Source organism: Podarcis vaucheri, assembly GCF_965113315.1.
Source record: "Podarcis vaucheri genome assembly, chromosome: 2".
Taxonomy (NCBI): domain Eukaryota; kingdom Metazoa; phylum Chordata; class Lepidosauria; order Squamata; family Lacertidae; genus Podarcis; species Podarcis vaucheri.
Genome location: NC_138760.1, coordinates 64,943,848 through 64,969,194, shown reverse-complemented (window position 1 = coordinate 64,969,194; position 25,347 = coordinate 64,943,848). Strand labels below are relative to the sequence as shown.

At 39.7% G+C, this 25,347-nt stretch overlaps 2 protein-coding genes across 2 annotated transcripts in view; both read right to left on the bottom strand.

Moving 5' to 3' along the window:
• Nucleotides 1-25,347, bottom strand: part of LOC309525903 (neuropeptide Y receptor type 6-like) — a 212,034-nt gene that overhangs the window by 168,098 nt on the left and 18,589 nt on the right. The gene's annotated exons all lie outside the window — the stretch shown is intronic.
• The window catches only part of SPOCK1 (SPARC (osteonectin), cwcv and kazal like domains proteoglycan 1), a gene marked incomplete at its 5' end in the record, with an annotated part of 409,034 nt that continues 400,155 nt past the window's right edge, over nucleotides 16,469-25,347 (bottom strand). Inside the window, 1 exon segment of the mRNA XM_082211637.1 lies at nucleotides 16,469-25,247. Within this exon segment, the coding sequence (XP_082067763.1) occupies nucleotides 25,057-25,247 (191 nt within the window). The 3' untranslated portion in view covers nucleotides 16,469-25,056.

Here is a 25,347-nt window from a genome sequence, read left to right as displayed (position 1 = left end):
ATTAGCAATGTTTAGTGAGGTGGAACAACTTTTAACAAGCTATACATATCATTCAGAAGAGGATAACATTCTGTAAGCCCCATCACAATCTTTGCATCAGCATTTCTTAAGGTGTAGATGGGAAAAGTTTATTTCTTAATGGAAAGGGGGTGGGGAAGAGAAAGTGGTTATGGCATGAAACAGGGAGGCAGTGTAGGAACAATGAATTTCAGTTCCTATATTCAAATACGTATTTGTCTGAATTTCATATGATCACAATAATCTCATGAGTAAGGTTCACTTTTGCAGTGCAGCAGAAACATGAAGAAAAAGATGAAATAGACCACCCTTATTTTTCAACAAGTGTGCCATTAACTTGGTAATAAAATAGAAACAGGTTTCCAGACACTTGTACAGTTTCTGCCCCATCCACCATGGTCATATAACAGAAGTCAAAATCCGGACTACGGTTCAAATACAAATAACAGTAGCATTTCATTGGGAAGTCAGAATCCATCTGGGATTGCTGAGAGCAGCTTTTCCTGTCTTAAACCTTAGCACCAAGAGACCATGGTGGCAGATAGTCACACTAGCTCAGAAATCTGAGTACAGTGGTGCCTCGCAAGAAGAAATTAATCTGTTCCGCGAGTCTCTTCGTCTTGTGGTTTTTTCGTCTTGCGAAGCACGGCTATTAGCAGCTTAGCAGCTATTAGCGGCTTAGCGGCTATTAACGGCTTAGCGGCTTTAAGAAAAAGGAAACAAACTCGCAAGAACTCGCAAGACGTTTTGTCTTGCGAAGCAAGCCCATAGGGAAATTCGTCTTGCGGAATGACTCAAAAAACAGAAAACTCTTTCGTCTTGCGCGTTTTTCGTCTTGCGAGGCATTCATCTTGCGAGGTACCACTGTACAGTATATGGAGACCATAGAGAAGTACTGTAATGCCTTTGCCCTCTACTCCGTAGTCAGGAACCCTGGGCAGTCGTCTTATTTCTTCTCACTGTTCTTTTTAGCTTTGGGTAAGATTGAGAAAGCATACAGGCAGAGGGTCTGGAGAAATGCCCCTATATTCATGTTTATGTTCTACTTTTGTCACTTGTTCTGGCTTTGCCAACTTTGCTGCAGTGTGGACAACCAGCAGGTTCTGATCAAAGTAGTGCAGACCTCAGCTGGAAAAAGGTTCCCTCTTTCTGGTGTAAGGGATACATTTTAAAATGTCATCAAAATTTGTATATCTTTTATTGACCTCTTGTTACATTTAACAAACAGTTAAAAGGTCATAACTAAGTTTTCTTATTAGCCAAACCTGATATACTGGAGAGAGGAAGTTTCTGAAATAGTGTCTTACTGAGTGACCTTCTAATATAGGAAGGAGTTACCTTCAGCGGAGTGATTATATAAATACTAAAATATAGTCTGGTACATGGAGAGCCTCTTTAATGGATTTTGAGAAACTGGCAATTAAAATATTTCTAAAGGTAAATTATAAAATGTGTCATCAGATGCCCAGCTGGATGTAACGTCAAACAGAAATAGGGGGAAATTACTTGGGACAACTATAGTAAAACTATTTTAGTACAAAATGTTACCAAAGAGTTTATTATTTCACTTATATAGAACATTTAAAGGTAAAGGTACCCCTGACCGTTAGGTCCAGTTGTGGACAACTCTGGGGTTGCGCGCTCATCTCGCTCTATAGGCCGAGGGAGCCGGCATTTGTCCGCAGACAGCTTCCAGGTCATGTTTTATTAAACACATTTCAGACAAAGAGCACAACTGACTTCCTTGATTCCTTCTTACTCTGGAGCAACCATTTATATGACAGCTTCAAACATTGTTGTAGGAAATGTTGCTGGGGCTGGAATTGTCCATATCATAGCCGTGTCAGAGCCTGAGAACAGCAACTCACAGGTTGGTTCCGATTATATCTGTGTAGATGGTTCTGATGAGTTTCTCAGTGCTGGTGAAGTATAGTGGATTGAATGCTAGATTTTGAATAGGGTTCAAAACTCAGGTTTGCCCTGCTGCATGAACTTCCTTAGATGAGTACTTTCAGAGAGTGGTTGAGGGTACTGTGGATAACCCCCCTATATAGTTCCCTGAGGAATGGGGAGAAAGAGTAGAACACAAATCTGATAAATAGGTACAGAAATGCATCTTATTGGCTAAGGCTAAGAACAGGGAAGTGCAGATTATGCTCCCTTGTGTTGGAAACAACAAAAAATGCCATGTTGAAGGTAGCCTTGGGCACAAGGGTTGGAGATTGGGTTTAATAAGATGAGTAAAAGAAGTGTCTCCTTCCTCCTTTAGAAGTCGCTGTTTCTCCTCAGTTTTAATGGATATATAAAACTATTGCTGTCGAAACTAGACATTTCTTCTCTCTTCACCTTCAGGACTTCAGCAATTTAATTGGATTCTAAGAGTCAGGAAAACAGCATTCATCAGTATTAATCATCCTCCTCTTCTACTGCCCTGCACATTGAGTGGGCTTTGCTTTGTAACAGTGTCATCCAGTCACATTTATGTGTGATATTAACATCAAGTGCAAAAACATGTTTAAGCTCTTGATGCAAATGAAATTTTCATCAGAGAAATCACACCCCACTAGCAACTTTTACAGCATCAAGATTTCGATAAGCCTCTTGCTACACTTCACTTTTCCATGATTAATTTCACCTTTCCAGGCCTCCTTTGATACTCCAGTGAACCTACCAGCTAAATAAGTTTTGTTAAGGCAGATGAAATAGGCTATATATTTTATTTGGTACAGCATGTTTTCATTTATTAGCTACCCTGTCCAATCCCAGCTATTTAGTTTAAAGGATTTCACTGTATAAATAGGATTCCAACACTGTAAATTTATCCCTGTAGCCTTCAGAGATAGTAATTTGATTAGGTTGAATGTATTTGGATTAAGCTGTTATCGAGCATGGTGATAAGTACAAAATCCGGGTTAATTTTTCTCTAAACAAGGTTGAGCATCTCTATAAAGTTTGGCTTTATCTTTAGATGCTGATTTTAACTTCTTAGCATTTGGGAGGAAGTATATCTTAGGAAAACAGCTTAGAGAAGCATTTTGCACCATAAAACTAGTAGCTTGCCTTGGGGCTTTTCTCTTCCAGGTTTTTGTGGGCTATTCATCAAGCAGGCTGTTAGCCCTCAAGTGCCATCATGCTGCCTCCTTCACTCATGCCCATTTTGCCACACCTCTCCCCTCCTGTGCCCATCCCCTCCCTCCTTTTCCCATGGGTATTTAACAATGCCCTTCCCATTCTTCCCCAGTTAATTAACAAAGGAGTGAAATGAATGAATGCCAGAAAAAATGGTTAATGCTGTTTACAGGTCATAAAGTTTGATTCACATGGCAGTATGTATCAAGGATCTAGCAGGTGCATAGCAAGTGGGTGTAACATGGCAAAAGAGTCAAAAGCAACCAGTGGCCTAAGCCATAGAAGCAATTCCAGGTTGTTGTTTAGAAAGATGATTTGATCAAGGCATACCATTTATCTGTTCATTTTTCTGCATTTATGTTGGTGCCCCATAATAAGAGTTCACTGGGCAGCTCACAAGACAAAATGGCAAGACAGAATTCTTGTTCACTCTCATCTTACAAATGAGAGTCAGAGGCCGGGAGATCAGCTGTTGCCCATGCCTTTACTACTTATAACTTTTAAACTTTTCTTTTTTATTGTTTGTTTTATTGTTTAAGTTATTGTAACTTCAGTTAGAAATACTAGTTTCAACATAGCCTGCCTACATTTAAAAAATGCATTATTAACTTTAACACCTAAACTAAAAATCAGAGCCTGGCTCCCTTCTCCCAGCTCAGCAGGCTAGAAGGTGTTTTATTTATTTATACAGTTGATAGTCCACCTTATAACTGAAGTTCGCTTCAGTATTTTATAGGTATTAAAATAGACAAAAGTTGCAAACAGTAAAACAACTCTCTCATCTACTTAACTTGTGGTATTGTAAATTCATTTGTTCTCACCAATAACTACATGGCAGCTACTTTTGTACAGAAAAATTAAAGAGAATAATCCAACTTCCTTTCCTTCTATAATAACAATCTCAAGTCATAAGAACAAAAGAACCCTGCTGGATCAGTCCAAAGGCTCATCTATCCCAGCATCTAGTTCTCACAGCCGCCAACCAGATGCCTATGGGAAGCCCACAAGCAATGGCCCTCTCTCCTCCTAGCCAGTTTCAAAAATACATCTATGTGACGTGTGTGTGTCCCATATTCACAGATAGAACTATACACTGAAAGGGAGGGAAACACCCACCTTTTCACTTGCCAATAACCATCCCATTTAAGTCAGGATCGCTAAGGTGAAAGAAGCCTTATTTTAATGCTCTTGAGTGTGTCCCCATAGACTTCCTATAAGTTACATGACAACCCTTTTCTGTTCTGCTCCTTTATGTCTCTCAAATGACTTGAAAATGATAATCATCCTCCTGCTGCAAAGCATGGCTAAGGCACTTCTCTGGCTTCCACTTGACATTGCACGGAGACCATTCATTAAGGTCAGTGCTGTGAAAGTTGTCAGGCTGTCATCAAACACAGGGCAACTGCCAATACAATAACTTACTATTGATTGCAAGTTGGATGATTCTAAACCCTGGCTAGCCATAATAATTGTCATTCCCCAGTGGGCAAATTGAGAAAAAGGAAGAGGCCTAAATGTGCCTGATTTGTAGCGTCCTGGCACCATGCCACAGCTACGCTGATGTCACTCCTGATCAGCTTGTTGTTGCCAATATGCTGCAAATCTCCTAGCAGTTGTCTCAGTTCTCATTTATCACCAAGACCCAGCAGCCGAAACAATCCTGTTGCTCCTGAGCCCCCTGGCAACTCTGATGTCTGCTGAGATGCAATTCTCACCTATTAACACAGCTTTCCTTTGGGATGATCAAACAAAAGGTCGAAATTGACATTAGCTATAATTATTCCTTTGCAAACATTCTGCTGGGCTACTTGCAGCACTGGCAAGGATGCAAGCAGCTTGGTTCTGCTCTTTAGGAACTTGGAACTGTAGCCTAAGGAGCGAGTGTTTAGCTGTGCAGGCAGGAGCTGTACTGGCAGGTGACTCTTTGCAGATGGTCACCATCAATTGGATTAAAATAGGCCACAACTCTATTTAACTCTCAAACTTAGCAGTGATCAATGTTCATGGGAATTGCTTAATATTGAAACAATGTTTTAAAGTGTTTTTAGATCTAAAAATGAAAACATTTTTATTGAATTTTACTTTTACATACAAAAATGTGTAGACATAGGAGAAAACAGGCAAGTAACAATGAAAATGAAAAAAAGGGTTGCGGAATGAAATCAAAACAGCAAACCTGTATACCAGACTACAATCATACGTCACTAAATATCAGGTGGTATTTAAATACCCCATCCATTATGAAGACTGAGAAGCTGGAGGGGAGAAGATCCCTCCCTGTTAAATATATTCAAATAAGATGTTTTTAACCATAATTTGCTTTTAGATAAAGTAATAATCCCACCCTAGTGGAACTGCCCTAACTGTCCTCCCATAAGAGTCTCCTGGAACTCCTAGCTCAATCATGAAGCAGAAGTCTACCCTGTGGACACAAAACACTGCTTTGCACCTGGCGGGTGGGACTCCCAGTGGCAACAGTGGGAGCATTCCCCCACTCACCTACCAAAGATGAATAGCAGCACAGAGGGAGGGGATTTTAGTCAGGATCATTGCTAGCTGTTGTGCTGTGTGCTGAGGCAGGGCCAAACTCAGGCTGGGTGCAGGCTGAGGTTCAAGTTGGGTACAGGGCAGACTGAGACAGGAGTGGGTTAGGTATGGAAAGGTTCAAGTTGAATGAAGGTACTTAGACTGTAGTCTATGAAAACCAAACTCGTATGTTGCTTCAGCAGCAAACAACTGCACCTCCTCAGTCATGTCATTATATATATGAAAGGTAAAGGACCCTGGACAGTTAAGTCCAGTCGCGAATGACTCGGGGGTTGCGGCGCTCATCTTGCTTTACTGGCCGATGGAGCCGACGTTTGTCCACGGACAGTTTTTCCGGGTCATGTGGCCAGCATGACTAAGCCACTTCTGGCGAACCAGAGTAGCGCACGGAAACGCTGTTTACCATCCCGCCGGAGTGGTACCTATTTATCTACTTGCACTTTGACGTGCTTTCGAACTGCTAGGTTGGCAGGAGCAGGGACCGAGCAATGGGAGCTCACCCCGTCGCGGGGATTCGAACCACAGACCTTCCGATCAGCAAGCCCTAGGCTCAGTGGTTTAGACCACAGCACCTCTCTCTCTCTCTCTCTCTCTCTCTCTCTCTCTCTCTCTTTCTCTGCAGCACAACCGCCACTTATAAAGTCCTACTTATTTTTGAAGACAGTGCCTTGCTTAAAAGGGGCCCAGCATCCTCAATTTGTTTTTTCTGTGATGTAACAGAGGAGTCTCTGGTCACACTGAGTCCTCCATGAGTCCAAGGAAGGCAGTGCCACATCCTCTGGCCAGGGGAAACACTGGCCCTGCAGGCTAACTGGGTGGTGACACTTCTGGGGTTTGCCCTGGAAGCCCTTCCCTAATGTTGTTGGACTTTTCAGTCTACCATCCCACTAATTTTAATTGAGCTAAAGGAGTGAAGTGATGGGATATGAGTGCTTTCAATGACACCACTATATGTGAACTTGTTGTCTATTTATCTCATCTGTTTTTTCCCCAAGGCTGCTGTTTGGCTGTGAATCATTTTTGCATAGTTAGAGGATACTGCTTTCAGTACTAATTTTCAGTAGTAATTTTCAAGCAGGTGAGAAGTTAAACACCGTCCTCCTGGAACAGACTGAGAAATAAGCCTTTGGTGCTCTGTTATTAAACTCAACTGTTTGTTTTGGGAGTAGGTCACTGGAAAGAAACAGAAATGGTGGGGGGAATGAATGTGAAAATAGCAATTAGGTTTCTCAATTCCCTGTGTGGCTATATCCACAAAACTGATCTTTATCTGCGTTTTCTTCACTTATTAAGAGATGCATGAAGCAAATTATTTTATACCCAAAGTTTGTATCATAGTCTTAAGGGACTGCCAATTAGTGAGCTGATATGCACTTTCCCGATGTCTAGGTAAACACTTTTCCGTTGCTTATAGTAACTTCCATCCCATTTATTCAGCTAATTACAAAAAAGTGCCCCTTTAAGTAACCATTTAGGATTTTTCTTTTAGTTAGTTTTGATAAATCAGCAAGTGGTCTTTGCCTGTTTTTCATAAGACAGAAGAAATATATTCTATTCATTAGGACATTCAGTGGATGACTGAAAGATACCACAAGTATGGCTGGGTGAAAATAGGTTAGGATGCTGTGCAAATATTGCTTGTAATATCCAAGTATATCCTTGGATTGCAGTACTTCTGAACAGATACTCTGTAAAATATATTCAGTGATCATTTTTAAATGTTATACTCCACAGAGCTGCATTTAGAAAGCTTTGCATTTCTTCATATGGGACTTCATTTAAAATCATTAAGTGTTTGGGTTGTAACCTATCTATAAAGACATGTAAAAAAAGATTACATGGGATAAGAAATGGCTTTCCTGGCCTCTCTTCCCCAACATGCTCACTACGAAGCAAACACAGTGAGACTTTTTTTGAGAGAACATGTACAGGATCACATTGTTGGGGTACAATCTTATGATACTTTTTGACAGGCAGAAAGGGAAATCCACCCATGGAGGTTTGATTGCTGCTGCTGTAGCTCTCCTTTCACACCATCAGTGCTCCAATAGTGTGGAGGGGAAAAACCAAGTGTTCCAGGATGTATGTTTGACATGTACCCTGAATGAACTGGGGAAAATATAGCTGATACACTGATTTTTTTTTCTCCTGTTGGAACCACTGAGAAGGATTTTTGTTGTTGAGGGGAATTCAACTTCCCTAGAGCAGATTTTGGGATTTGGCACCTCTGCCTTGTTTGCTTCTTCACCATCCTTCCCTTTGGATCAGTGGTGGCCAAACTCGGCCCGCCAGATGTTTTGGGACTTCATCTCCCATCACCCCTAGCTAACAGAACTAGTGGTCAGGGATGATGGGAATTGTAGTTCCAAAACATCTGGAGGGCCAAGTTTGGCCACCACTGCTTTGGATTATTCTTTCTTTGTGCTAGGAGCCTCCTGCCCATTCTTCAAACATTTGCCCACTAGTTCTTTGCACAATCTTTGTTCATATGATTTCAAATAACAAGTCCTGGTGTCTTTCAGTAGGGTTACGTAATCCTCACAGAAAAGATCAAGATGTAGAATGTCAGTTGAGAATTGTTTCTCTGATGCTTAATACTGTGAGATGATTGACATGCTTGATGCAGAAGTGCAGCCTAACACTTGAGTGTTTGCATTACAGCATTATGAGGATGACTTATGGTAAGCTTCAAGCTCATGCACTCTCTTCCTCTATGCCTCACACCTCTAGGATGGCAGGGAGATGGAGTTTAAAAGATTTTGCTGGATCAATTTTATATTCTATATTAGGTTTGTCTGAGAGCCATAGGCCTCATTTTCTGACTTCCTTTATGTAAATATGTCAGACACTGTGGTAAATCTTAGATGCCTCATTATTGCCTCATTTTCTTGCCAGAGTAAGGAGGGTCCATCAACTGCTCTAATGCTGTACAGGTAGTCACTGCTCCTGCGTAGGGAAAAATAAAACCATGAAACTGCATTCCTCTTCATAAACACATTTAGGAAGCAGATTTTGTCTTCACTAACCATAGTTAAGATTAACCACAGTTTAGTGGACATAGTGCTAAACAGGGGTTAAGCGAAAAAGGAATTAGGAATCTTCTATCTATTCCTTGCAGAAACACTGGAGGAGGATAAGGGATAGAGGATTATGCAAGCTCAAGACTTGCCTAGGCTCACCCTCATAACGCTGAATAATGGTTTAGGATTATGTGCAAACTGGGCATCCATGTAGTTTGTGCAGCTTTGATTTGCAGTAGCTGAACAATCAAGTATTTGGTGAACATAAACACACACACACTAGGAATTGATGAACCAGACTAGTTTTTACTGGGTACCTCCAAGTATATGATACACTATAATGTTTTATATCATATATTCAACTTTTATTTTCTAAAACTGCATTTTTAGTTGGAAAAAATGTCCATTTTGCAAGGAGATTTGCTTATATTGGGATATATAATAAACCCATTCCAAATGGTACCTACCTCTCAATTTTCTACCTTTGAACAAAAATTCAGAGTGACATAAAGTTCATTTATTGTTTCCATAGTAAAATGTTCTTAGTGTTGCCTCAAAATTCTTTCAGAAATGTGTTTGCCTCTATTACTCATTCCCATATGTCTTTTTAAACATATTTTGACACTGTCCTCAGCCACAAGAAATGGATTCTTGTATAAAATGAACTTTTCATACCATGAATGCAGAATGGATCACAAAAGAAAATTGTTTCTTCTTCCTCTGAAATATTGCCTTCCTTAGAAGAATTTTCATAGGTAGGAGTGAATGTACTCAACATAATAAAAGTAAAATAAATCTCAGGGTTGAATTTTATGACTCCCTCATTGCTTGTTACCATCATAAAATATTGTTTTGAGAACATGGTTGGTTGGTAGTTGTGGAAAATGCAGCTGTGCGTTATGGGTCTTGTCGTAAGCACCAGTTCCATGTTTTCCCTGTAATATAGGAAGCGGCAAATGGTGTGATGTGACCTCACACTCCAACTTGTCTGCCCTTGTTCCAATTCATTGACTACTGTTTGCAGAGAAAGGGAAACTCGCTGCAGTAATGTCACATTGGGTCTTCTAAGTGCTATGAACATTACGGTGGAGAGATGACAGGGCTGGTGCTTTTGGTGACTACAGTGCGCTGATTGAACAATGTATTTTCAACTACAGACTCTGCAGATGAAACTTAAATTGACCAAATCAGATATCGATAGCTGACACGGAATTTTTTTTAATGCGTACATGTGCTGAGCAGGCTCTGTTTTAGATGCATTGAGAACAGGATTTGAATGTTCAGTGTGCCTTTTTTTGCCAAGAAACAGGGTAACAAATGCGTTTTACCTCTTAAAACGTTAACAAAATCAATAGCAGCAGCCACTTGGGTTGTATATTGTTGTGTCTGTCACAGAATTGGGAAAGAACCGTATATTTCTATCTTTCCTTTTTAATTTCCCAAGTCGTTCAAGACGGGCGAATGCAAAGAGCAGCTGATCACCTGTTTTCTCATTTTTTAAACATTTTCCCCCAATTTCCCTCTGAATAGCCAAGCAGTGTGATCTTCAAAGCCTTGCATTGGCTCAGGCTCTGTGGACATAAAAGGGGCTTGCACACAGAGAGGTTTTGAAGCATTCTTCAGCAATACCTAGAGGAGAAGCTTTGAGGCGAGGACAGATTTGAATCAGGAAATAGTGAGGAAAATGCTACTGGCTAGCCCTTTGAAGTGTTCCCCACCCTTTCTCTGAGAATTTCAATGGTTACTTTTTCATTCCCATCTGGAAAGCAATCAAAGTTGGCCATGAGAGACCAGAGCCTTATGTAAAGCTTAACAAATGGCTTCTCTGATGCCATGTACGACAGTCATTTTGAAGATTTTCCCTATTGTGCTTCCTCAAGCTCCAGATCAGCTGCAGACACTGCACAGCCTTGGGATGAATGTTGTGGGGAAAGATCTATATAGAGAAATGCGCACCATCTAAATAAATGTGTAAAAGCAGAGAGCACGTGCCTTGAACCACTTGAAATGCGGAAATGAATGCAGCAGGGAAAGATAAAGTCCCTCACATCCTGATCCTTGCAAATTACCAGGTTCTACATACCCCATGATATTGGGAAAGGAAATGATAGATTCTAAAAGTCAGATTGTTATTGTTACATGCAAGGCTAGGAAGCACTTCTGTCATCAGCCCACTTGAAACCCAGAGCTATGTAAAAAATGTGTGTATGTGGGAGAAGCTCATCATTTTTGTGTTCCTTTTGTAAAGAAAGCACTTGGTTATGAAACACAAAGATCCTCTTGGGTGTTCCTTATTGAGAATAACTAAACGAAGGAGCACACTTCATCTTAACTTTATCTGATCTGAAGAAATTCCAAGGCTTTGAAAATTTTTCAGCCCTGTAAAACCTTATTGAGCTGTTACTTTGGTAACCTGAAATAAAGCTGAACTATAGAAGTGTGGGTTAGTTTGTAAGCGAAGTCATAACGCAAGAAACTTACTTAGAAAGCATAACAGCATTGTCAAAGCAACCAGTGAAGCATGTTTTGCTTGTACAGGCTAAGGTCCATCTAGTCCAGAAATGGACAGTGTGGTGTTTGACTCCAACTCCCATCAGCCCTAGCCAGCGTGGTCAGGGAATGGGGACTGAAGTCAAACAGCAGAGGACCACCTCCCCCCATGTGAACCAACTTGGACCCTGTGATAACCATCTGAGGCTTTTCTTCATGTACCTCTTCCGTGAGAGGTCTGGAAGGCGGCAATATGAAAATGGGCCTTTTCTGTGGTGGTTCCATTTGTGGGATGTTCTTTGCAGGGAAGCTCACCTGGTGCCTTTGTTGCCCATCTTTAGGTGCTAGGCAAAAACATCCCTCTTCTCCCAGGCATTTAGCTAATTAAACAACCTATGGACTTTTAAACTTGGGGGTGGGTATTGTTTTTATTTGTTACTATGTTATATATACTTTTGGCTTTATTTTGTAAATATAAATATAAATATTTTGTAAATATGATCCTCGGATGAAGAGCTGAACTCTTTTGGCTGTCCCCAGCATCTACCATTCAGACATTGGTGGCTCCATTTAGTTATAATGGTTAAATCACCAATAACCAGTGATATACCTTTCTCCTATAAATGATTTTTTTAAAAAAAGAGCATTTTAACTTAATGGTTATTGTCACTTCTTGTGCTACTGAATTGCATTAGTTAACTGAACATGGTATTATATACCCTCTTCATGTGAAAACTACATGAGAAGTGATCACATGAGAAGGAGGCAGTGGGGATGAGCACTTTAGCTCTGCCCTAGAGGTGGACAAATCTGTCGGTCTTGATTTTCCCAATTTTCTCATTTTTCCAACCGTAAATCGAGTTCACCACATCCCCACAGCTGTTTGGGTTCTTTTTGGTAACTCGTCTTAATGATAAGAGTATTCTCATCTTCAATAGATTTTAAATAAATATTTTGCAAGTTGCTTTAAACTTTTGGAAGGGAAAACACACATATTTATAAAATAAATGAAATAAGACTGACAAGTTGACAGTAAGGTCAAGACTGAGATTCATTTTCATTGAGTGACCCTAAGTTGTAATAGTTTGAGAGAAAATAAGAAATCTATTATTTTTACAGTTCTTATTTTTTCAAACTTCTGTTTATGTTCTCCCTTAGTCTGTCAAAATTTTAAAAAACCAACCAACCAACCAAATGCTTTTCCTATACTTCAAGGGGAGATGTTCTGAACTCTTGAAGAGCCTGATGGTGCTCTCTCTATCTTTTTCACCTGGAGATGGGTGGCAAATAGATTGTGGGACTTTGGCACTTTAGCATAATGCTGCATACCAAACCACAACCCTACTACACTAAAAGAAGTTAGATAAAGCAATGAAATTAATATGATCAGAGATTACTCTATTTCTGTTGCTTTAAAGTGTGGTGTGAATGTAGACAGTTTCCCCCCTGATGTATTCTGCCAACATGTTTCATTCAGGGGCAAAAGGTTTCCTGCATATTTGTTTTGCTCTAAAAGCACCATGTCTTTGAATTCCATACTGAGCTCCAGAATGAATCATGCTGTCAAAATTCATGCAATAGGAACAAATTGTGTTCACCAAGAATGAATCTTAGTGATATAATTGATAAACTGACAATATGGGGAAATAATTGAAAAAGCTGGAAGGGAACTTAGAGGATAGATGAGGAAAATGGGAGAGTAATGAGCATTTGTAAATAAAACCCACAAACAATAAATTCAAATTACAGACTGACAAGCTGGAAATAATCAGTGCATTTTGTTAAGCTAAGGCATGCTGCTCCTTCAGGGAAACCCCAGCTTGGAAAAGTATTGGAAGAGCATTCAGGACGAGAATAAGAATGAGGGAACTTTCTTGTGGGCTTTTCTAAATGTCAGGCACGAGCCGGCAAGTGCCTGATTTAGCCCTTGGCGTCTCTCCTTAAATAACTTAGCTTGCATAATAAAAGCAAAGGTGCTGTCAGTTCCTTTTGCTTCTGTCAATGTCCAATCAATCAGTGCCGCTTTTTGCTAGTTTCTGCATGAAAAGTAGTTGGTAGAGAAAGAATTGATTGGCGCTTTGGCTAGTCTCTCTAATGCAGCTGCTTTAAGTGAACGAAGCCTCAGTTCTATATTTACTAACTTGAACTCAGTGAGACTTACATCTGAGTATACATGTATATGAGTGCATTGCTAATTAGGCAAACTAGACCTTACACGATACATGCATGTTACCATCTCCCAAAGAGTACCCTATTTTTTTCTTTTAACAAAAACATCTGTGGAAGGCGGCAAACATTAGTCAGCATGTAAGCACAGAGGGCTTGTATTGATTCCATAGTGGCTTTTGCCCAGTATATAATTAGTGGTATGGTGGTATGGACAACCAGTATAGACTGCTCATTTGATGCTGGCTTTTGTGTGCATAACTAACCTTAATATTTCCATCACTTTTCATGACAAAGGATGGCATTCAACTAATGAGTTCTCCCCCTCCTGGTGCGCCCCTGTGCCCCCCAAGATTGGGGTGAGGACAACTGCTGGAAGAGCATGGCAGGGAAGAAGGGGGGATCACTCTATCTGGCAAGCCCAAATTCTTGCCCTGACAGAATAATTTACCTTAGTGTAACATTTAATTCCCCCTAAAGGATCTGTGCCTGTAACAAAATACAGTATATGTATTTGAAAGAACCTTTATTTAATCCCTAATTAGGTTCTCACAATTGTTGTGGTTTGGGCTTCTCCATTGGAATCATTCTAGAATGTGAGAGTAGCAAATCTCTTTAGTACAATATAACAAACATTTTGAACAGCTTTGACAGGTTTTTGCTTTGGGGAACAGTTTGGATGCTCTTACAGTTTGGCAATTTACATATATTTGACATGTAATTTTGTTACTAACAGCTGAAAAACAGCTAAGAACAAACTGAAGGTGAGTTTATGACTAAGTTTTATCAATGAAACTCACAAGAAGGTAATATTTATTTTTAATTTTGTGCTTAAAATACATCCCAGTGTGATGAAATCAAGATAATAGCCCCCTGAAAGAAACAAGGACTGACTGTAGCAGAGGTCATCAGTGTGGTGACCTCCAGATATTTTGGGCTACAAATCCCAGCATCCTTGACCATTGGCCATGCTGAGTGGGGCTAATAGGAGTTGTAGTTCAAAACATATGGAAGGCACCATGTTGGGATGAGTGTGTTAGGTCTGCCTCCATCATTGTTTAGGTCATTCTCCAAATCATGGTGAAGAAAATTCTGAAGTTGGGAGCCTCCTGTACTCAAGAAAGCTCCCCACATGCTTTAAAACTCTGGTTTTCCAGAACGATGAAAGAGGCGCAGAAGTAGCGCACTCCCTGAATTGGAGGGCAACCGAAAGAATGGTGGAGTGGAATTAGGCACATGTCTCCACTTCCTCCCTCACGTGTTTTGTTTGAGGCAAGTATAGAATTCTTGAAAAGGGCTTCAGTCTTTGTCTCCTACATAAACACACACAAGGGACCCATGAAACGGTCTGCCGAATAGCCTGTTACCTACCTGCAACTGCCACCACTGCTATCAACACTACTAGCCAGGCCACTGTAGCTCTTCATTACTTGCCGGAATTTATGTTTCTAGCACTGCTGTGCCAACCTAAGATCTGTGGGCAGCAAGCCTGGCTTCTCTGAGGAGCAGAATGAAGTGGGTGCTGGCAAGCTGTGGGGCTGTTGCTGCAGAGCTGGCCTGACCTGCAATAAATCCTGTCTTTCCCGTTGCTGTGCCCACCACAGATCTAAACTGCTTAGTGCTAAGACTTGTTTTTTCAATTTTATGAAATGATTTAAAATATTCAAACAAACTAACAGCCAGCAAAATAAATAGCCAATTATATTTTGTAATTACTAATAGGAGGTAAATATATTTTACCTATTTTTCCTCTGTACATGTAGGTGAGTATGCATGTAAAACCCATTGAAAACTGGATAGTTTTTGGTCAGATTGGGGTCTTCACAGAGCAATTGTTCTGTTTCTGTACTTTTCTGTGCCAAAACTGTTCTGTATTTCCCTGTATTACCTTTTTGTCCATGGACTTTGCAAAAAGTGAGGCTGTTGAAAATGTTGCTTGCAGAGCACAGAGGATATCTAAATTGTTCGTTGTTTAAAAAAAAAAAAAGAAAAACCTCCATCATTGTGCTTCAAGTTCAAAATTTCATTTAAGCTTTTCTTTTTAATCCTACGTTGCTCCCCAAATTCTTCAGAACTCTGCAGGCAGTGTTTTAGATAGCTTCTCATTGTAAGACCTCTTAGAAACCTGTAAAGGAGGCTTGTAACAACCTGCAACAGGGAAAAAGCCGCCATGTGAAAGATGTCAGCAAGCTTTAAATTTTTTAGCCAAGAATGCACACCACTCTGGAGGATCGGGAGAACCCTCAGAGTGGTTGGCAATTGCTTCCTAGGGTTATAGACATACACTTTCCCAACTTTACTTGGATATGCCAAGGGAATTGAACCTGTGAGCTTTTGCATGCAAACCACGCACTTGAGCTAGAGCCCTTTCCTCCTGCTTTGAATAACATGCCTTTTATCAATCAAGGTGGGTGGGTTTTACCCACCAGCAATTAATTTCCAGGTGAGAGGAATTGGCTTTCTCCAGCACAGATCGCAAAGTCATTCTGTGCAGTTCATGTGCATTGCAGCACCCACACCCAGAAACAAATTGCTTACTTTAGTTATACTATTTTCATTATAAGCTGGTAACGCAGCATAGGTTTTCCCTTGCAATGCTAATCTTCCTAGTGGGGGATTCTTAAAGTGTTTTTTTTAAAGGCATTAACTTCAGTCCAGCTAAAGAAAGCCTTATGTATAAGCTAGAGAGATGTGAAAACTATCAGCCCTATTTGTGGGTAGAGAAGCTGCCAGAACAGTCATTATACACAGTACTGAGCTTGATAAAGTAATGGTTTGACTCAGTACAAGGGAGTTCCGCCAGTCTGTTTCACCAGAGCTACATGCATGGAACAGTTCTAGTGATGTTGGTATGCATAGTTAAATAAAGGCCAGTGTAGATATGTTCAATTTCACAAAGTGCCAACAAATTGTAGCAAAGGTAGTAACAGGGTCTCCATCTGTCTTCCAGGTTAAGCGAGGCATGGATTGCTATAACCTGGAGGGTAGTTTGGTCCAGATCTTGCCTATCTTTACTTCATACCACTCCAGACAAAGTGGTACGTGCTACTTCATCATATTCCAGAAATTTAACAAAACAGAAGTCAGACAATGGGGACTCACAGACAAATTAAAATTTATTGAGACAGACAAAAATGCAACTACTTAGTACTACAATTCAGCATTTACAATTAACCAAGGAAATCAGCAACATGTTCACATTCCATTTAAATCTTCATGGGGGAAAAAGCATTCATAATTTACTATGCTACTCTAATTAACTATGATACTGTACATTCCATCTACAGTAGGGACATAAAACTTAAACACTTAATATCTGGATCTCTCCTTACAACGCTACACATTAAACAGTAACGGACATCAGCAGCATTGAGAAAAGTATAAAAAGACCAAATACCACCTACTGTAGAAAGGGCTCTTTGATGTGTATTAACAGTACAAAGCAGTCTGTGCAATAAAAGAAAACTGAATGGCAGAAAGAAGAGTCTGCAGTGAAAGCCATCAAATTTCTATGGGAAAAAAAGAGAGTCAAATACTGGGAGTTCTGGTGGTCTGTTGCAAATAATGACCCTAGATTTAGTGGACACAATCCGGCCAAATTTAATGAGTTCCCATTGATTTTAGTGGGAGAAAATTAACCACATGCTTAACACTGCCATTAACTAACATCAGTGTGACTTAAACATCTTAACTTGGGCTGGCTGGTGTTCTGTGTCATTTGCTACCTGGAGAAAATGGTATGAAATTTCTAATATTGAAGTATTGACTAGCAGATTGTGTTGCTTCTTATATGACTGTTGCATGTGAAGTACTGTTACATATAAACTCATAGGTAACAATTGAACACAGAGGCGGTTTGATCCTACGTACGTTCACTTGGAAGTCCCACTAAATCAATGCAACATATTCTAGTGTGCATAGAATTGCCCTTTAGCTATATTTTAACTCCACTGAAATCAGTGGGTTTATCTCACCTAATTCTGTGCTGGATTGCGGACACAATGTAGTTTTAAATCAGGTGTGAAAGAATGCAAAGCACAATGGAGGCTAGAAGTGAACAGATGTTACCTTTTGTGAAATCTGTAAAAAGAACATACCGAAGCGCAATACAAAAACCTAACAAGGCTCCAAAATATTATTATTATTTTGTAAAGTATCATGAAAAAAATAGGATGCATCCTTCAAAGCTTACTTCCTTGAAAGTCATTTAAATACAGGGAATGATTGGCTTGAAGACTGCAGAGTAGCCTTGGTTTTTTTGGTGCTGGAGGTTTTTTTTTCATTGTCCATAACTTTTTGGAAGGTCAGTAATTTGAAGGAAATGCAGTATTTTAGCTTCCAATGGAATCAGAAATTTAAGTCAAGCTGTAGGCAAGTTAAAAGCTTTAGATTGTCATAAGGGAGAAATAGAATAGGTAATTCTGCTGTGGGATATAAGGCTCTACTGTATACTGCATTAAAGGCCTTATTTCTTTAACATTTTAATGATCTGGAGTATCACTTTTTTTTCTTGAGGCATGCTGTGAAATGGGGTGGGGAGAAAGCAATAAGAACTCTGAAATATGAATATAATGATACTTGCATTAACCATATTGACTTTTGTATTAATTATGAACAAATATGGTGGCCAAGAATTTGACAAAGATTCTGATAACCAGTGTTGTTGATATTTTGGTTTGCGGGTTTATAAAATAATTCCATTGGATTATCAAGTTTTGTTTTCAAATCAACCTTTTTATTGTATAGGCATTTCCAGAAAACCAACAGGCGTAATTATGGCGAGGGTTGTTTGTTTCCTTAAATAGCAAGATCAACCCTGCGATACCATGGCCCATGGGAGGCATCAGACCTTCTTCTCTGAGAGAGGGAGAACTGATGTTGGATGCACCCTCCCTGCCATTGCAGAAACTTCCATGGTACTTGCTCCACTGATGCTACTGATCTGTAGGGCTGAAAAGGGTGTGTGCTAGAGGTGAATTGGAGCTGTGCTGGGGGCAAATTAAGGGAAGTTACGATCTGAAGTATACATAGATTTCCAAGAAGCCTGACATGCCCCTGAATCATGGATAGTCACGAGACCTGTCCCTTTTCAGTGGGCTGTGAAGAATTGAAAATGATACAGCATGTATTCAAATAAGTACTCAAGTCATTTAGTAATCCTTGAAAAGATACTGGACTGACTCCAACAGATGTTCACTTGCACAACAGGATTTCAACTTTTGCTCCTCCCACTCTATAGTCACCTGTTGTTATTATTTATTGAATTTGTATTCTGCCCTGTACCTGTAGATCTCAGGGCAGTTCGCAGCATAAAATCATACACACCTCCCATCTCCTTTTGGAGCAGATTTTGGGGGAACATGGGTGTGGGAAGAGAGGAAGGGAAGTCTTGCTGTCTGAACAGAGGCCTTCTCCCACAACATTGGATTACACCGTTGTGATTAATGTACAGTGGTGCCCCGCAAGACGAATGCCTCGCAAGATGAAAAACTCGCTAGACGAAAGGGTTTGGCGGTTTTTGAGCTGCTTCGCAAGACAAATTTCCCTATGGGCTTGCTTCGCAAGACGAAAACGTCTTGCGTTTTTTGCAAGTTTGTTTCCTTTTTCTTAACACCGTTAATACAGTTGCGACTTGACTTCGAGGAGCAACTCATAGAACGCGGTGTGGTAGCCTTTTTTGAGGTTTTTGGTGATTTTTGAAGCTTTTCCAAAACTTTTCCGACACCGTGCTTCGCAAGACGAAAAATTCGCTAGACGAAAAAACTCGCGGAATGAATTAATTTCGTCTTGCGAGGCACCACTGTATGCCGAATTGCAGACTGGATTTTTTGTTGAGCTAACAAAGTTTATTGCATAGTGGTTGACTGAAAAACCACAACACTATTTTGAGTTGTAGTTTGTGAAAATAGTCAAAACGATCACCCTAACATAAAGAATGAAGATGCTGTTCCAAATGATGTTTCTGATATGTAGAAATATGCAACCATTTCCTTGACATTGATTTTAGGATTCTTTTTCAATAAGCACTTGAGCTTTTTCACTTACGTTGTGCAAAGCTCTCAGCCTAACTTATCAGATGAAGGCAAATATCATGCAATAGTATATAGCATGAGCTGACTATGGCCACATTCTGTAATCAAATGCACATACTGAATGCCACTGATTTAGATGAAGTAAATCTCTGCTCTGATCCATAATGTATTAGATTATGTTACATTTGGTTTCTTATGACCCTTCTCACTGGTGGAAAAGTAAACCCTTTGAATTCACATTTTATATTACTAATATTGAGAAGTGGAAATGCATACATCACCAGAAGTAGTAAGGATGAACCATGGCATGTATTCCACAGTTCAAGCACCAGTTGGTAGTGATATGGCATGCCTAATTCATGTTCCCAAATAATGTTAAGGTGAGAGCCACGTCTGCACTTGAGCTTTTAACATTTTATTTTTGGTTCAGCAGGGCAAGCTACTGAACTGGGGAAGGATTAAGGAGGCTGGGGTTGCCAAACTGAAAGTGAACACCCCCCCATGTTAACCACCTTTTCTACTTTCCTTTATACTAGATTCTTGCATTACTTTTAAACTGTGTCTAATACAAATGTATATTGAAAAGCAAAATTCCCCCAGCCTCTGAGCTCAAATAGATATGCTGTGCCTTGTTTTCTGTTCAGATAAACATCAAGAACATCTTGAAGTAACATTAAGGTTATTCATGTTTGAATAGGAGAGCATAGCCCTTCATAAATGTGCATAGCTATTTAATTTTGTTGTGAGGGAACTGGTGAATCTGATGAGCTTGGGAAATATATATACTGGGTGGAATTCCCATCATTCCCAACCATTGGCCATGCTGGCAGGGACTGATGGGAGATGTAGTCCAGCAACAGCTGGGGAGGGGTGGAGCCTATATTGGCAACTTCTGTGCTTCACAGTGTCTTGCAAATTTGGCATTGGATTTTCGGTGTGCTTTTTACTTTCTCTTGCACCATCATTATGTATACATGCAATGACATCCAAAAAGGTGGAAGCTGGATTCTATGCATGGGTCACCTTTGCTGGCTGCAATATATACTCAGACTACAATTAAAAGGATAAAGTCAGTTGATACGAAAATTCCCGCAGTCTTTGCAGTTTAGTATGTGGAGCTGCCACTAAGATTAGTAGATAATTGTATGTAGCTTACTGATCTTTAAAAAAACGATTTAAATGAAATAGAGATGGAAAGCTGCACTTTCTGAGACAAATCCACAATAAGGCTGGGTCCAAACTGTTGTTGAATGAGCCTACTGCTGATGCATACCACTGTATCAAAATTATATATACTATTGTATAAAATAACCTATTGTATGTTCTTGTTATATGGCATAGCAGAAATTAACCATTATATTTTATCTGGTAGAGGTTAAAGCCATTAGAAGTTATAAACAAAGTAATTTTCACAGAGGTGAGGACAGGAGGCCTATTAATGTCTTGGTCAGCCAATATTGTAGGTACATTTATTATTTCTCCCCCAGAAAATGTAGTGAGAAATGAATTACAGCATTTATCCTGTGTCTTGATAGAGAACTCAAGAGAACCTGTCGTGGCTTTGGATTGTGTTAGTTCTGCACTGTTGCATAATGGAACAAAAAGGCTTCTGAGACTTGCTTGGTCAAATTTCATGTAGCTTCGCCATCTTTTCCGAGTTCCTGAATCTTACATGGGCAATGGGGGAGACAAATGGTTCAACAGGAGGTGAAACTGAGTCATCATGAAATAGATGACACTGCAACTTTTCATTGCCTCTGAAGGCCCCACTTCATTCTGCTTCTCTGGCATTGCTCTAGTATTTTGCTAAGGGCTTTACTACAAAGGATTCATTTTTCCTTCAAATGCTATTGAGAATCTGACAAAATTGTAGGCGTGTCTCCAATTGCTGCTGCTTCAGGTTTTCCACCTTTAGTTACAATAATAAATGGTATTTTTGTACCTCACCCTTTTCTGATTTTAATATTTTTCTCTCCAGACAAACAGGAAATCAAATCGCAAGAATTTTAGAGAATGATTATAGTCTGCAGACAAAACTGAGTTTAATTTGTCTTTAAGAGCTTATTTTTAAATGTACTAACTCTCAGGGAAATTGTTGAATCTAAGGACATTGCCTGTTTTCACTTTCGTTAATGAATTCTATACTGATATGTATGAAGTAATCTATATTATCATGGGTTTGCTTGGGCGTGGGGAATTGCTGGGAAAGAATTTCAAATGGTTCTTAAAAGAAAAAACAACCAAAAACTTTGTGTTGGTTAATTTTTATATATACAAACCCCATATAATCAAAAGTTATAGTGTTTAAGACAGTGAACCCAGCAATTAAGCATTGCTGCTAAGAAGCAACATCAGAGGAGGCAGGGATTATGGGTTTTTGTGTGTGTGTTTATGTGTAATGAGATTAATTACATCATTAACACCACAACTGACTTTAAGATTTAATCTGCAGGGTTGTTGTTTTTTACTCACATAAATAAAATGTCCCTGCTCCAGAAATTAAATGTCTCCTGTATCCTGTTGAAATCTGTAGAATAGGTTAGGTGTGATATGGCTAATTTAAGTCTTTTTTATTGATTTCAATAGGACTTGGCTATGATTTGGAGCTGAAGAAGGCAGATCAGTTGGGAAAGACCCATGTGAGTGGCCTCACCCATGTGGTTTCAATCTTCACACAGACCCCAGCAATGATGGACTTCCCCAGAAAGCAGCTGCATTCACACTCCTCTGCGTGCGTAGCAAGAACAAAGGCTAAATGGAAACTTTACTGTAAGTATATAAAAGATAATAGCACTTCTCTGCAACCACAGTGAATTTGACTTCTGCAGGTTTTATTAATTTAAGTAGGTAAGCAGTATGGTGAAAATGATAGTTATGTTGCAGCTTCTAATTGGATGGTATTACAGTAGGTGACTTTTATTGTATACTAGTCCAGCCAGTGTTCAAATACAGCTTAAGAGTGCACCCCAGAAAACCCATATTCTTAAAACATTTAGTGGTTAACATCACTTTCATTTGGAAGAAAGCCCCATTAATCTCATGCAACTTACTTTCAAGCGTGAGCTCTGGATAACAATGCCATTAGCTGGTACTCTGAGGTGCTTTGTGAACATGGTAACTCACAGGAGTGGGGTAGTCGTATACCGGCAGCTGCTCCCTACCCCTTAATGGGTTGTAGCTGGCCTATTCAGGATAGCTACATGGCTTTACTTGGAGATGGGCAAAGCTGAGGAAGAGCAGGGCATCCACAGCCCCCTTGCATGACAGCCTATGTCCTTTTACAATAGCAAGGAATGGACAGTGCATTCCTCGATGAGGATTGGGATAGAGGTCAACTGGCAATTAGGGCAGAGCCCAATGGCTTCATTCACCAGGCATTGGATCCTACTTTAAGCACAACAGCACAGGACACAATTTGCATCACTATGGCTAAAGAAGACAGAAAGGCCAAAGCAATTGTGTGGATTTTCTTCAGTGGAACGGCAGAGTTTTTAAGTGTGTATGATGTACATTTCTGGATTGTAGCAGTGGCATCTTTAAAAGTCAAAGGACAACCAACTTACTTAATTACTGGAATCCATTGAGCTCAGGGTTTCAGGCTAAGGCTGTATATCTGGGAGGTAACTTCTCAGCTGGATATTATCATAATTTCACAAAGCCAGTAAATTTAGGATGCACTTGTTGGGAATATTAAAACAAACTGAAATGTAATATTAACATCATGACATTTGGCGTTACTATTTGAAGGGTTCATTAACAAACCAGACCTTGTGTTAAAATGAATTGTTAAAAAACAGCAACCCCAGACTTCATCACACCAGAAGCAAAAGGCATAAACAAACGAGAGTATCACACATAGCAAACAATAGTCTGAGGATAGATGCCATTGTGCAGCCGCCTGAAAACTGTATAGAAATTCACACTAAAAAATTAGCACTTTCTCACAGAAATATAAGCTTTCTTTAAAGTGTACAGGCCATGTTCAGTTCTGGTATAACAGCACTATAATTGCCCTGATCAACAAAAGTGGTATGGTCCTTAGTGTTTGCAGAATTTAAGACCTATCTGGCATTTATTTCCTTCCATTTAATGAGAAAAAGATGGGGCTTGTTACAAATCCATCTTTTCCCTCCCAACCAATCATAGATGCTCATCATGTTTTGTCCTTGCGTGGACAGCTAACATAATAAAAGGTCTGCAATGGCAAATTCATTTCCCCACACTGAATGGCAATGGGGAACAATGAGATGCTGCTATGGAGATATAACTATGTGGAATATTTTAATCACATTCTCTTCTGGTTCATATGTGTAAGTATTACATGTCATATTAACCAGAAGTGATATTAACCAGAAACGCAACTGCCTAAAGATGTTTTCTTTTTTAAAACAGAGCAAATAAATATCAACAATTTAAAATAAAGGGAAGACAGCTTATTACTGCTGATGGTTAGTGCCTCTGACAGCTTCAGCACTTCCAAATGAGGATTCATTTAGAGTAAATGAAGAAAAAGCGTTTTCAGCAAAACCAGTGGTATGCTATCCAGGAAGCAGAGGCAGCTTGCATAGCATTAGTGCAAACTTGATCAAAGCAAAATCCAAGACTTGCAAGCCTGCAAAAACGATTGTAAAGAAACGCATTTGCAAAGCATTCCTTTTTCACATGTTTTGAAAGGCCATTCCAGGCTTGTTTCCTTTGCTAAACGTTGTGTGCATATACTATACCAATCATCAAGATCATGATGCTTAACTTAAAGTGAACTAATTTTGATTAAACAGTCATCTGAGATCTTATCCTGCACTCCTGGTGCGGGGGAGAACTTTCATTGAGTTCTGCTAAAATAAGACAGTGGTTCTGCCAACCATGCTAAAGAAAAAGGAGGAGGAACTAAAATGGAATTATTTCTGACTTAAAGCCAGTGGTTGACCAAATCAGAATGTTAAGGCGATTTTGATATTTTCAAACAAGTTCCAGATGGCGAGACAGAAAAACCCCCAACCCTACCTGCTTTTAACATTAAAGTAGCAAAACCACAGTAGTAACAACAAATGGCACAATTAAAAAAGATCAAGTAATTGAAAACTTTAGTTCTAGTAACATCAGAAGAGCCCAGTGCTTGGATGTGCTGACCCTCTTGCTATGTTCCATATTCTATTTTTATAAAAGACGCATGTGAGCAGATTAAGCTATGAAAGTCACCATGTCAGTAAAATAGAACAATGCTTACAATTATGCCAAAAAATAGCTAGTCAGGTGGGAAAGCTGTCTTCCAAATTAAACACAGTGTACTAAATTAAATTGAGTGGAGAGATAATTGCTTCCATCCAGCAGTTTGCTGGCCACAAGAGCTCCAATGCACATGAGTGTGCCAAGTCCCACATGTGCAAGGAGCTCCCAGATGTGAAAGGTCTTCCCAGTTCACTTCAATGTCAGGTTCAGCTCTGCATGCTCATCTCCATTGTGCTTGTGGAGTTACGCCCAGCAGTAAAGTGAAAGGGAAGCTCAATTGTAAGGGATACCTGTGTGCATATTGGAATGCCCAAACGGGTTTAAATTGAGCTCCATATGCAATGCCTGATGCTTCAGTTACCATTGCAGAGATACGAAATGACTTGTGATATTGTGCAAAACATGAGTCCTCAGAGTTATGGGAACTACCATATATAGCCAATTTCATCCTCCTTGTCGTCATCTTCATCTTCATCATCATCATTAGCTGCTCTTACATGGATCTTCTGTTTCCCTTCTTGGTCCTTTTTTGCTGCTTCATGTTCCTCTTCCAGATCATCCAATAATATCACTGATCCACCACTACCGAAATCCCCCGAGGTTTCTTGCTCCTCTTCTGCAACCGGGAAGAATTCACAGTTATACTTTAAGCCCAATTTTCTATCAAAACATGTCAATGTTCTCATTATTTAAACTATTTAATTCATCCCTCCCCC